This window comes from Sinocyclocheilus grahami, unplaced genomic scaffold (assembly GCF_001515645.1).
Source record: "Sinocyclocheilus grahami isolate Dianchi unplaced genomic scaffold, SAMN03320097.WGS_v1.1 scaffold493.1, whole genome shotgun sequence".
Taxonomy (NCBI): domain Eukaryota; kingdom Metazoa; phylum Chordata; class Actinopteri; order Cypriniformes; family Cyprinidae; genus Sinocyclocheilus; species Sinocyclocheilus grahami.
In genome coordinates, this window is record NW_015505672.1 from 350,454 (window position 1) to 365,379 (window position 14,926).

A 14,926-nucleotide genomic window follows, 5' to 3' on the forward strand; every position below is an offset into this window, starting at 1 on the left:
AAATCAAGTATAATGGGAACACAGAATGATCTTGGAGAGAGCTTTACCGAGCTGACTGCTGTAACCGAACGCGACCAGGGTTTAAAGGCTGAACGAATGACAGCCACAGCGGAGAAAAGAGCTTGTGTGAACTTTAATGTAAGGACTTAAATATTCATATGTAGCTCACATTAAGCTATCGTATGGCTTCAGAAGTAACACAGAATAATTTGCACAATTGGGGGAAAAAAAAAAAAATTCTCGGATTTGGATCAGCCCTTTCTGACCGATACCCGATCTAAGAAAAATGGCACTATCGGAGCCGATACCGTTATGAATATCGTATCGGCGCATTCCTAATGGTGATCGGCAGATGCCGATGCCGATTCTGATGCTTCAAGCTTTATATAGACTGTTTCATCGGGTGCACGCGCCTGGCCCAGCCCGAAGTTAACTTCCGATCTGTGTTTGTTTATCAGTCTGGCTATGGCACTGGCTACAAATGCAGTTAAAGTTAAGGTGATGAGTAGACTGAAGTTGGGCTCAGGTGGTTGTGCTGTGGGATGTGTTTCCCATACATTTATTTATTTGTGGTGCTCGCCACAATGTCAAAACTGAACGATTTTCCAAAAGGCTTCGTTGAATAAACATGAGCACGTACTGCACATTTAAAAATCAAAACGAGGCGCGGGTGTTTTTACATCACTGTATTTCTGAAGGAAGACTATCTTTAGAAAATTTTCAATGTCATTTACATTTCATCTTTCATGTTATATGCCTGATAAAGCAGAGTTTGTGAGCTCAGCACTACTTTGTGTACAGCTGTTACTGGGGAAACAGCTGTTACATTTCTCCTGCTTTAAAATGCATTTTGATTATTTGCGGGTGGGTTGTGGGTGGATAAAATAAATCATAAATGATGCAAATATTAACTACATTTTTTTTTTTTTCATGAGGCAGACGATTTCGCTTGTGTGTGTGTTCGTTCGCCTGATCGGGAAGTGGCAGAAACGGTGACATTCCAGATAAAGTTTGAAAGGAGTAAAGCCTGTGTTAATGCTATTGAGTAACTTAGGCTAATATGGCCAAAGAAGATATTTTGTTTTATAAATAATCATTCATTTAAAAGCAGCCCACGATCAGCGATACGGCTCAGATGAGGTTTTGTTCCGTCCTCCATGCTAAGGCATAGGATTCACACAGGCTTTCCTCCTCACCAATGACATTAAACACTGTGTCTACACCGGCCGCGAGCGGCAAAATATAGTAGAACCATTATAATCAGTGACGCTGTGTACACTGGATGCGACACGACAAAACCCAACATTAAACTGATGCTTTGTTCTATTTATGACGTACTGACACAAAGTTAAAATGATTTGCAACGGTTGCTTTGTCGCGTCCAGTATAGAGCTGTTGCGGTGTGACCCGACGACTGTAGCGTCCGGTATAGACACGGTGAGTGAAGCCGAGAGGAAGATATGTCTAGTCATATTTTCTGCATTTAGCTTTTAAATGACCAGCACCTGTCTGGGTCTGTGCGACTTCATCTATGGCTTTTCTCTTCGCTTTCACAAACCGATCCATCTCCCATTCTAATTACATCCTTTGGCTGTTTACTGTTTTATTTCCTTTCTTTTTCTGCTGATGGCCCGTGCTCGACTTGAAGCAGCACTGCTTAGACCGATGGGTGTGTGTCATCAAAGTACTGCAAGAGCTATGACGCGGACGTCTCCTTATGCTTTCTCACGCCGTACTTTGATGTCATTCACCGATCGATCTTCAAGTGGAACACACCTCTTTACTCTCATGTGCCATGTGACCGAGTGTTGAAAAATCTTGTTTTTTCATATTGCGATATTATCACAAATGCAATTAATCATTCAGCCCTAATCCCATATATATATATATATTAATATTAGGGTTGGGACGATAGTATCGTGTATCGACGATAGTCAGCGATATCGATGATAGCAGATGTCTTTGTTGATGGTCAAGACGATATTAGGCTCATTCTCCTATTAATGTATTAAATTATTATTATTATTATTAGGCGGCCTATTATAATTCGGCTTATCAAATTTGCCCCGCTATTTCACTTCAGCACTACATTTCACACACGCATGCAAATTATGTAGTAAAATAATGATGAGACTGGCATGACTGAATATACTCTTTATATAATTTCTGTAATAATATATAATTGCTGAAATTTACACTTATTTTAATATTTATTTATGATAATGCTAATATAAATTTATTACTAATACTAGGGCTGTGTATCACCAGCAAAGTCACGATACGATATGTATCATGATACATATGCCACGATACGATACATATCACGATACGGGACTGCGCTGAATTTCACCTCAGCAGAATTTAGTAAAACAGCTGTTTATTAAACACTTCATACTATAGGGCCATTTCTAACTATTGGCAGAGCAGGCAGTTGACCTCTGCATTATGAAGGGCCTCCATAACTGTACCACAGTACAATATAGGTAATGGCAAATGTTTCATGTTTACATTGGGCACTCGCCACCAGGTATTTTGATTTGTTTGCATCTTGTTTTTAAGCCCATATATAATAATGTACTCGTCCTAATACATTTATATTGTAATGTACTCATTCTAATATATTAAAAAATCATTTACATTGCTGGTAGGTTATCATTGCACAAATTAACACAGTCTACGATTTAAAAACAAAAATTAGAAGAGTTTTAAACGAATACGCTGTCTTCACTGTATCTAACGCACACACACGCAAGTCACTCACACAGATCACGTTGCGTCCTCACTCAGACATTCAGGAACACATTTTTTAGCGCTGCCCTGCAATTTTATCTACTAAATAGCTTAATCGCTCATTAGCTACATTATCTTTCTCAACAAGGAGCTGGTAACATCATTGTTTCTAAAGGAATTAAAGCCACAGCTTCACTGTTAATAGAGAAACGCGGCAAAATGGTGGTAATTCATGCATGCACAGCCCCCCCCCTCCCCCTCTCTCTCTCTCTCTCTCTCTCTCTCTCTCTCTGTGTGTGTCATAAATGAACAGTTGATGAATTACACTTTTCTGAGAATAGAATATTAAAGTGGAGATCGCTAAACTGCAAGCTAACCGGTGTTTTCAGAAAGCAAGCATGTTTATCCACAGTGGAGAGACGAGAGAGAGAGTGCATGCACACGGTTGCCAGGTTGACAAAGATAAGTAGCACACTTGGCAGATATTTCCGTATTGTGCAAGTGTGAAGCTCTGTTTCGGGGATTATGTCTCTTTATATCAGGCCACAACCCAGTTGTGTTCCTCTGCGGCCAGATTAAACCTTGTTGTAGCCTATATATTATGCTGTATTCATATTCATCCTCCCACTTTTCTACTCAATTTTAAACATTGTTCTTGTATTCAAATTAAGTGCGGTCCACTGCTGCACTCGTGCCACAGTATCGATACAGGGCCAGCTGTATCGATACTCGTATCGTCAAATCTCTGTGACGATACATCGTCGGATCGAACACAGCACTAACTAATACTAATATTTATTTATTTATTTATTTAATTGATATTATAATATTTATATAAATTTACAATAATTAACTGTAAATTTCTTCTATCTCTTCACTGTTACTAATGGTCCATATGATGATATAGATGAAAAGCATAGTCAGGTTTTGCAAATGCAGTTATTAGCTGATGTGTTTTTGTGGGATTGTCTTTTAATAGCTCAGTATGTGGATCATTAGGGTGCTGTTGGTTTACAGTACTATGCTTTACTGCCTCCCTTGAGTCCTTGTTAGAGAGGGGGAGATGTTTTTAAAAACATTTATTATTAATCAAAGAAACCATCTGTGAGAGATGCCATTTTTATATTTGAAATTCAGTGGTTGATCCTCATTTCCACCTCTGCCTGGTGTAATATGCATGTGTCTGTTTTGTCACTTGATACAGTGGACCAACAGGTTTTTTGTCCTCTCCTCGTCCTCCGCTCTGTGTCGCCACCTCTTTACCACAGCAACAGGCGAAGATGAGAAGGATCGAAGACAGGAACTGATCATATATTTCTTTCATGCAGTTGAAAGCAAAGCTCTGGGGGTGTTTACTTCACAGGAGTGGTCCTCTTCTGAGAGATGAGGGAGAAAGAACTGACAGTTTGAAAAGGAAATGGTTCACAGGGACAGATTTGGTAGGAGTGTTCTTGTGGGTGGATCGTCCTTTTAAGTTTCTGACAGACCCAGCAAAGCCCTGGAGGTGCGTGTACAAATCATGGTCACTAGTTTCCTATGAGATGTATACTTAGTGATAACCTCACGTGCTGTAATTAATGCCACCGAAAGGAGCTAGTAAAGTTTAGGCTGCGCCCCAATTCGCATACTTATACTATAAATTAAAAGTACTTTGCTGGTGATCATGTTTTGAGTGTGTAATACATTGACCAAGACCTAAATTATTATAAAATTGTTTGTATTGCGTGTTTGCATTAGCATACTGTTTGCAGTGTGTTAGCATTAGCTAAAATGTTAAATGCCTTAATTTGTTTACTTATTATACATTTTAGTATTGCCAACAATATGAAAGTATATCACCTATGTACCCAAGATTAGTATACTTACTAATTAGTGGTTAAAAAAGTGCTTATTTTAAATATGTTGGAAGTAACTTTTATATCTCTAAAAAAAAACATGGATTTTGCAGTCTGTCCTGGTAAATAAAGACATTAAAATATTAAATTAATTATATTACAATTTGACAAAGCTGAATTTTCAGCATCATTACTTCAGGCTTCAGTGTCACATGATCCTTCAGGAGTCATTCTAATGCTGATTTGATGCTCAAGAAATATTGCTGCTTATTATCAATGTTGAAAACAGTTGTGCTGCTTAATATTTTTGTGGATACTTTTTTCAGGATTCTTTGAAAAATAAAACATCATTTTTAAAAACATCTTTTATAATGTTATAAATGTTTTTATTGTCACGTTTGATCTATTTAATGTGTCCTTACATGTTTAATAAATGTATTATTCTCTGTTTTACGCTAACGTATGTTAACTACTAGTTAGGCCTGGGCGGTAAAACAGTATCGGTATTTATCGAAGGTACACCATCATCGATAATGATAGAAAAAATGTTCGATATATCGCAGTATAGTTTCACGCTTATTTCATTTAAAGGCACATGTTATGATTGACAAGCAGACAGCCAACAAGACACACAAACACATGCTGAAATGAGTGCCATGCCTGCCTGCGATGAGGAGACTGTGAATAAAAAAAAAAAAAAGGAATATTAGTCGAATTTAAAATAAAAATTAGCATTTGAGTGCAAAAACGGTGTATTTGAATTTTAGGTGTGTGTCAGAGAGCCTTATCAGCAGCGCACAATGCGGTAATGATGTAGGCTGTGATGTAGCTAATGATGTAGGCTTGTTAGTCTATCCAGTTGAACCCACAAGACGCAACCTGCTGCATTTTTCGTTCAAAATATTAGAGAAATAAATAAGCTCAATGCGGAGAAGATATTGGTTAGTTTAAAACCGAAACCAAGCCATTCACACAGAACGCATATTCGGCGCATTCTTAAGACGCACAACTATGACTGTTGCAGTCGCGTCAATGTAAAGTTAAAAGAGGTTCAAGATTTAGAAAAGAAGTCTTGAGAATTTGTGGGGGTTTTATTCCATTCCACTGCGTCTCATATGTTTTTAAATGTAATCGTGTGATCAACGCTTTGGCTATTTGTATTAAGCTATGCATAAATACATGATGCTGTTTTGTTCATAATTGTTTATGCAATTTACAAAATTATATTTGATTTCATAAATATTTGTTTAGACTTTATGCACTTTTTTTTATAGACAGCCGTTATTTCATTGCATTGAATAAACAATTTAATGAGGTGCATTATTTTACTCATTGCGCCCTCCTGTGGCCTCAGGAGACAGGCCAAATGTTTCCTTAAAGGGGTCATATGATGCGATTTAAATTTTTCCTTTCTCTTTGGAGTGTTACAAGCTCTTGGTGCTTAAAGAAGATCTGTAAAGCGAAAATACTTTGGTTGGCCTTCCAAAAGAGGACTTTTGGCCAGTCATTTGACTGGCGGGAGCCAATAGGACTTCAGGAAAGGTTGGAAGGGAAGGAGTTCCCATAACGGAGAAATATCTCCGTGATGTCTCGTGAAAGCTCGAGAGGGAACTACTTTGTTTGGTCTTCCAAAAAGAGGACATGACTAGAAATCAGTGGTTAAGTTGTATTTACAACACTGTTCCAGAACAGTTCAACCCAAATATTCAGATGTGTGCAGCACATTTTATGGAGAACTGTTTCCTGATCCTGGTAGAGTAGATTACAATGCCGGCTGTTCTGACTCACAGACTGCAAGTAAGTTTTTTTTTTTTTATATTTAAAGAATTTGCCACTGATGATTCAAACACAAATTTTTTTTGAGCAGTGTAGAGTAGCACTTGTTGTTTGTCATTTCTCCAACCACAAATGCAGACATGGTTTTATGTTTACTGATAAGCTACCACTAAATATTGTAGAAACTTAATTTGCTGTAAAGTTGCTTTGCAATGATTTGTATCGTGAAAAGCACTGTACAAATAAACTTGACTTGACTTGACTTTATGCGGAGCGATGCAGTGCAACGCGTAAAAAGACAGTATAAGTCATTATAATCCGGAATTATGTCCCCACTGGATGCAACAAATGCCTCGTTTATAATGGGTTTTAATGTTTTTGTCTTGTCGCTCCGTCCGGACAGGGCATCACAGTATGGTAAGGGGCGTAACATTTCCGTCACACGCTTGAGGTATTCGGCCAATCACAACGCACTGGATAGCTGGCCAATCAGAGCACACCTCGCTTTTCAGACTGATGAGCTTTATAAAAATTTTACGCGTTTCAGAAAGGCGGGGCATAGAGGAGAAACAATAATGTACAGTATGTGGAAAATAATGTGTTTTTTTTTTTTTTTACCTTAAACCGCCTAAACACATTTCATTACACCAAATACTGTTCTTTTTAGCAGCATCATATGACCCCTTTAACACTTATTTAATCTGCATATAAAATATAAGAAAGGAGCCATTTGTTTCAGTTTTATTTTGTGTTTGACTGTTAAAACTAAAATAAGTTGCCGATTGTCTTAAATTGGTTAAATTAAAAATATAGTGGTTCAATTTAAACTTTTTTCTACTCCTCTTTAAGAAAGGTTATAAAAAAAGTCAATAATTATCGATACTGAATGATATGAAACAATATATCGTGATACATTTTTTAGCTATATCGCCCAGCCCTACTACTAGTTTTTTGTCTTGTATGATCACCTCCCATTTAAATTCAATTCTGGAAGTGCTTTAATTACTGAGCGATCTGGTTGATACCCACAAGACAGTAGACTGTAAACCATGTCAGAGCAATTACATATGACCTCCTTGCAAAGCATTTCCAGGTATGTGTATTTTTAGTAATTAGCTGGAAGACTTGATATATTTTTCATCTGTATTGAGAAGAAATGCACACAATTATGCAGATTTTATTCAAATCAGACTTTAGTTCCTATTTCAGAAATGTATTGACCCTAAAGAACTAAGTCCAACCCAAAAATAATGATCCGGTGTGTTTGTCACTGCGTTAAAATGTGTTGTTGGAGTTTATAATAATTTATTTTATTAGTTTATTTATTTTAAGTAGTTTGTTTCATTGCAAGAAAGTAGCTAACAATATTAAAGGTATTTGAAGGGGCAAGTATAACATAACTGTATTTTATAATTTTGTTACTGTATTTATATAACTGAAATGTATAATTTAATCAGACCAGTGAATCTTGGGCTGACATGTAGCAATATCAGCTGTAATGAGGATTTTTTCCCCACATTTTTGAACCCTGTTTTAGACAGTTGCCTCATTATTGGATTAATTTCAAGTAAATTGAAACATGTGGTAGATAACATTTCACCGGGTCCATTTGTAAGGTTTTTTTTATTTTTATTTTATTTTTTGCTACAGTGCTAAAGTATTTATATGGATCCTGTCTGTAAAAATAGACCAGTCAGCATTTTATGGGATTTTCTGTAAGCGGGATCAGCTGTTACTGATACCTATTGCAAATAGAATTAGCTTGATTGGGATTAGATTTAATAAACATTGGTGCAAAAAAACAATCTTAGTCATACTCACTAATGAGATGGAGACTACTCAGAAAACAAGATGAAATCAAAAGACATTCTGATTCATGCTAGTCTGTGATGCAGTGAAATGGCAACTTGTTGAGTGACTTTGTGATTAAACATTTGGAAATGTTGTTCCTGGTTTACATGACATTCAGATGAACAATACATTCTGTACCTCTTTTAATTTTTAGTGATATAATTAATCTAGTAATGAAACTCTTTAAGTTGCATTTGTCACACAACAAGATAGTGAGCAAAGTTGTTGGATGTGACAGCCTGTTATAATTGCTGTATTATTCATCATTGTTGCTTCTTGTTTGTCCAAGTTTACCAGTCACCTTGTAAAGACTTACATTACCTTGGCTGTTTTTGGTGTAAACACAGTGTACAACAGCAACATCCTATCATGTGATTTCAGCGTTGTCTTACTATATTCATCCTCATGCACTAGGGATTTTTTAAAGGATTTCAGTAAACCCATAACTCTAAATATGAAGCTTCAGTGCATATCCACGTCTTGAATACTTTATAGAATTATAGAATGTTGTCGATAATTACAAATTGTATTTTCGGCAGATAAATATTGATGATGAACGCCAGATGAGCTGTGAGTAAAGTGTAATGATTTACTCTGGTTTGCCCTGACTAACCCTCTCTTCTTCTCTCTCATTGTTTGTTCTGTAGGCGAGTTATCCTGCCTGGGAGGACTTTGTCACCAAAGGGGCTAAGCTACAATCTCAGTTAAGGTAAGAACAGGCCTCCTGCGTTACACTCTTCCTGAATAGGGAGTAATTATGATCATCTTGTTTCGAAAGCAGGAAGTGCTTGGTTATTACATAATTCTGGAAGGATTTGTCATCCAGTGTAAGAGGAGAGCTAATAAAGAAACATTTGAGAAGTATGTCTTTTATAGGATGCAAAAAGGCAGTGAAGAGACGGTGATGAAGAAAGAAAGGCACTTCATAATAAAGAAATAATTTAGAAGTAGAGAAATTTAAATGCGTTAGGAAAGGCGTCACATTTAGTTTGACACAAATGAAAATAAGGTGGTATAGTTCATTCAATGGGTCTTAGGCTGCATTTACACTGGCACAAAAAAAATCTGATTTTTTTTTGCTCACATCTGACACAAATTTGTTGCACTAGTGTAAACACACAAATCCGCACAAGATCTGATTTTTTTCGTATCCGATCTGAGCTAATTCCAAACATGGTTTTAAATCAGATACATATCCGATATCTGGACATCTGACCTACGTCTAAACACACACATTCGATTCCTTGCAGAACTCCCAATGTGAGGGCGACACGTTTGCCCATAAAGATTGTGTTTTAATGCCAGTGTGCTGTATGCGCTCACATTTTATTGATATGGAAACTTTATATAGGTAAGAAATTGTACATTTAGGAGCTGGTTTTCAATCCCTGCCCCGTGAATTTTAGAAATACAACCGCTAAAAGCTACATTATATTTCTCAGCAATGAGGTGATAACAGTTTTTGTAATTAAACCAGCAAGCTTCACACTCGCTCACGCGTTCTCTCTATCTTTCTTTCTCGCTCTCTCTGTCTCTGTCTGTCTCTCTCTCTCTCTCTCTCTCTCTCTCTCTCTCTCATTAATTCATTTTTATTCATTACAATAAATATCATCTTGGCGCTACTAAAGAATTCTACCTCTAACGTGCTATAGATAAAAATTACTGTTATTTTCTTTTATTTATCCATTCAGTCAGATTTTGTGCTGCAAAACATCCATGACAGCCATTGGCCATGCTGGTAAATAATAATGGGCACTCGACGTGATTTATATAAATTTTAATCGCACAGCCATTCAAAACCCAAGGGTCTACCAACTGCAGTCAATCCTTTTGGGCGGGAATTAATTTAAACACAGATATCGGATACTAGGGCTGTGTATCACCAGCAAAGTCACGATATAATACGTATCACGATACATGACTGCACTGAATTTCACCTCAGAAGAATTTAGAAAAACAGCTGTTTATTAAACACTGCTTACTATAGTGCCATTTCTAACTATTGGCAGAGCAGGCAGTTGACCTCTGCATTATGAAGGGCCTCCATAACTGTACCACAGTACAATATAGGTAATGGCATATGTTTCATGTTTACATTGGGCACTCCCCACCAGGTACAATATTCTGATTGTTTGCATCTTGTTTTTAAGCCCATAAATAATAATGTACTCATTCTAATATATTTAAAAAATAATTTACATTGCTGGTAGGTTATCATTGCACAAATTAACACTCTCTACAATAAAAAAAAAAAGAGGAGTTCTAAACTAACGTGTCTTCACTGTATCTAACGCACACACGCTCAAGGCTGATTTAAGGCTGATTTATACTCGACGCATCCGCAAGTTCGCTTTGAGTGCGAGCGACATCGTTTCGCGTGGCGGTGTGCACAACATTTTTTGTAACTTTCCACGCAGCTCCGCTTCCGAAGGTGCATGAGTTCAAAGCGACTCTAGCTGAACATGCACGTCTATGCCAGCATTTGTGTGAAACAGAAGCAGTTTGATGTTAAGTGCAGTCACACACACAGGTCACGTCGCGGCCCAACTCAGACATTCAGGAACAAACTTTTTAGCGCTGCCCCACAGTTTTATCAACTAAATAGCTTAATTTTCTCAACGAGGAGCTGGTAGCATCATTGTTTCTAAAGGAATTAAAGCCACAGCTTTACTGTTAATAGAGAAACGTGGCAAAACGGTGGTAATTCATACATACACAGCCTCTCTCTTTCTCTCTCTCTCTCTCTCATAAATGAACACTCGATGAATTACAATTTTCTGAGAATAAAATATTGAAGTGGAGATCGCTAAACTGCAAGCTAACCTAGTGTTGGGTCGTTCTTGAATGATTTGTTAATTTTGAATGAATCTTTAATGTGACTCGGGAAGAACGAGTCGTCTCGGGGAGTGATTCGTTCAGTCGCGCATGCGCAACATCCTATAGGTTCTGTACTGGAATTAGTCAAGTAGTACACTCAGTTTCGAGTCTTCGGGTTTTTCCGAGTCATTCGTTCATCACGTGACCGCCCCATAAGCTTTAACCAATGCAGTCTGAGCCGGAAAGAGAATTGATTAGTTCATCTCTCGAGTGTTCGGGTTTGAGTCGTTCGTTCATCACGTGACAGCCCCATAAACCCAAACCCGAAGACTTGTCAGATAAGAGGTGAGGTGAGCTAATCATAGACTGAAGACCCAGGTAAACAATGAATTAATCTTTTCTGTTTCTTATAGCAGTTTTGTATTGTTTGTAGTGTGATCAACGTTTGCGTAAGTAATAGACATATTAGGGAAGTAACACGTAACATTTTAATTATATTTTGCTAAAATGAACGAAATGACTTGAAAAAAGATTCGTTAATTTTGCTGAACGAGACTCAAAGGTCCGAGTCACTAAAATGATCCGAACTTCCCATCACTAAAGCTAACCGCTGTTTTCAGAAAGCAAGCGCGTTTATCCACAGTGGAGAGAGAGAGTGCGTGTGCACATGGTTGCCAGGTTGACAAAGATAAGTAGCACACTTAGCAGATATTTCCGTATTGTGCAAGTGTGAAGCTCTGTTTTGGGGATTACGTCTCTTTATATCAGGCAACCCAGTTGTGTTCCTCTGCGGCCAGATTATTAACAGATGCTCTATTCATTCTTTTTTAGAAACCTCGCACTTTTCTACTCTATTTTAAAAGTTGTAAAATTAAGTGCGGTCCACTGCTGCACACGTGCCACAATATCGATACAGGGCCATCTGTATCGATACTTGTATCATCAAATCTCTGTGACGATACATCGTAGTATCGATATTTTAAACACAGATATCGGATACCAGTCGTGTCTAAAGTGAATGTAAACAGGCGGGCCAAAAAATCTGATTTGGTCAAAAGATCGGATCTCTGCATTAAGACTTGCAGTGTAAATGCAGCCTTGAAGTCAACAGAATGTGGCATTTTCAAGCCTTTGTACTTCCACTATGTGATGAATTTCTGGGCGAAGATAAAAAAAAAATAGAACAGGACTTGATTTTATTCATCGTGAATTGATTGGATATTGAAAAGTGGGTGTTGCATATTAGAATGCTTAAAGGTAGGTGTCAAAAAGGAAGAGGGCTTGGTGACATCATCTGAAAAGAAAGCTGTTCGAGAGACTGAAAAGATTATGAAGACCGTTTTCTATGGAATAATGTGGACAGTGAATGCGTATTTAAATAAGTAAATAAATAGGGTCAACATTAATTTCATTCTGACTTTAAGGCCCTAGGTCATGTCTAATTTTTAAAATCCATGTTTTTTTGTCCAATGTTTTGTTGACTGATCAACACCAAGGTATGCAACAGTACAGCCCATTGAACATACTGTACTTCTTTCCCTTGTGCTCTTCTGTGCCAGATTAAATATGGTGTTTGTGCTGACTAAGATTTATACCAAGTTGGTACTCTAAAGGCCCCCAAGTACTCAAGGCAAAGTTGTTTCTCGTTCTTTGCTTAGGGGTAAAAAGAAGTTCAAAATACCTTTGTGGTGATATGCTTGTAGCGAATATCCATTTCCATGTCAAAGAAAGCAGAGTCGCAGAACACGTAATCGCCACAGACCAATGGTAGTGCAAAGGTGTTTAAGGGGCCGTAAATCAATATGATACAAAAAGGCTTATCATAGGAAGAGAAGATCATTTAGGTTAGCTGCTGTTTCCATTTTTACAGTGCGTCGCCTCTGCCTGACCTCTCTGTTCTGTCCCTGGGGAGTAAACAGTCTAATGACCTTCCCAAAGGTCCACTCCATTCCTACAGATAAACATCAAACACACTCCACTCACACACAATTACCGCTGCCAGCTCCGCCGTCTGGACTGCCAAGAGCTGATCATGGTCTGCTTTTTGAAAGTTCCTCATGACTTTGGGTATTGCTAGTGTTTTTGTAAACACAGTGTTGGGTAATGTTTACCCGTTGCTGTATATCACCATGTCTAGCTGATCAACATCACAGTATATGCAAATATAGATACTAGACTAGCTGGTTTGGGAATGGCTGCTGTAAATGTTAATACAAACTACCAATTGCGCTTAAGGTGTAGTTGTACTGACTTAATATGAAAAACTAATTTTTTTAATTTTTGAGATATGCATGTCAATGGTGATCATGTTTTGTTAATTTAAAAAGGAATTCATGCATACAATGACTTTGATACACCTATTCTAAGATGAACTGGGTTACAGTTTCTGGATTCAAATTCATTCTGATCATTTCTTGGGGCTTAAAGTAAAAAAAAAAAAAAGGGATGTACCTGTCTGTAGATAATTTATTAGTCTCATTTAAAGGATTAAAATATTTGAAGAATGTTTGGTCTTTTTGTAATAATTGAATTTATTATTATTTAATTAAAGAGCAATATTGGTTTTACAATATAATTCATATTTGAAAAACTTTTTAAATATAATTAAATATTTGTAAAAATCCAGAGTTTTTTTGTAAACTTCAGTTATGACATTTAATCAAAGTAAATAAAAAAAAAAATTTTTCCCAAAAGACACATGAAACCAGCACGAGTACAAAGTTTACAGTTCTGATTGGTTGAACCATGTTTGAATCTGGTTTTGAGTCTGTGTCTCAATGGTTGACTAATTTGTTAGTCATCCAGCAACTGACCATCGTGGTACATCCATACTTAAACATTGTTGAACATAGTTTATCCAACCAGAATTCAGAACTATTGGTTTAATAATACTCTTCAAACAGAAAGTAACTAGTAACTTGTTTTTCCAGGGTATCCCTACCATTAACCCAACCTCTGTTCCTAGAGCCAGAGCAGCTCTTAAAGAGATGACTGTTGCGAGTCTACCTATCGGACACAAAAGCTTTTGCAGGACTTGGGGGGGCCGCTATGGGGAGGTGGGAGAATTGCTGAAAGGCTGTACTTTGTAGTTTGTATCACCTGATACCACAGAGCGCTCTCTGATAAGCTGAGATCTCTCTCTTCAGAATGAAGGCTCTGAATAGATTCCTACAATGGCACCATTGACCCTGTCAGTATGTGCCCGTGTCCCAGCCGATGAACGCGCAGAACTCTTTTCTTTGAACGACTCTAACCGTTTTCCATGGTCTGACCCGGGAGAAGGCTATAGATGTTTTTCACTGTCTAATCCAGTGGTTCTCAACCTTTTTTCCACTGGGCCGCACTATGGTCCAAGTGCAAGTCTCACAGGCCGCACGCATATCATTTACATATTATGTCACCAATACAAACCAACCAGATTTATAATAGCCTGTCATTCAAATCAAAAATGCCATTGAAATAAATAAATAAATAATTATACTCCCCATTAATAAAACACCTGATGCTGTCAGGAGCTGACCAATTTTGTGAAATTCGGCTCAAAAGGAGTAACGGCACAATGAAGTTGCGATTATAAGTTGCAGTCTGTAAGACGCGCACTGAAGCGTGACTTGACGCGCGACATAGCAGAAAATGTGCGTTCACAAATGTAGCCTATGTTGATCCAAATATGGAAAGCACTTTCGAATTTAATAATCTTCTCTCCAGAGATGTTTTGCCACATTTCTGCAATTAAGGATGATTGCTGCAATCAGTTTCTTTATTTTATAAAAGCACAACGTTTTGTTAATATTGTGAGTGCACACAAATAAAAGTAGACCCTTTACAGTTATGAATGATGTATTATTCTTACCTTTATGAGCAAAAATGTGCGTAAAAGTGGCGTATCCACTGAAAAAAATGCAAGTGATCGCGCT

At 37.4% G+C, this 14,926-nt stretch overlaps 1 protein-coding gene across 3 annotated transcripts in view; it reads left to right on the forward strand.

Annotated features, from left to right (window-relative positions):
* The window catches only part of LOC107554179 (MTSS1-like protein), a 78,156-nt gene that overhangs the window by 17,774 nt on the left and 45,456 nt on the right, over positions 1 to 14,926 (forward strand). For all 3 annotated transcript variants that reach the window (XM_016236608.1, XM_016236609.1, XM_016236607.1), the window contains one exon: positions 8,840 to 8,901. In XM_016236608.1, the coding sequence (XP_016092094.1) occupies positions 8,840 to 8,901 (62 nt within the window). The remainder of the gene's footprint in view (positions 1 to 8,839; positions 8,902 to 14,926) is intronic.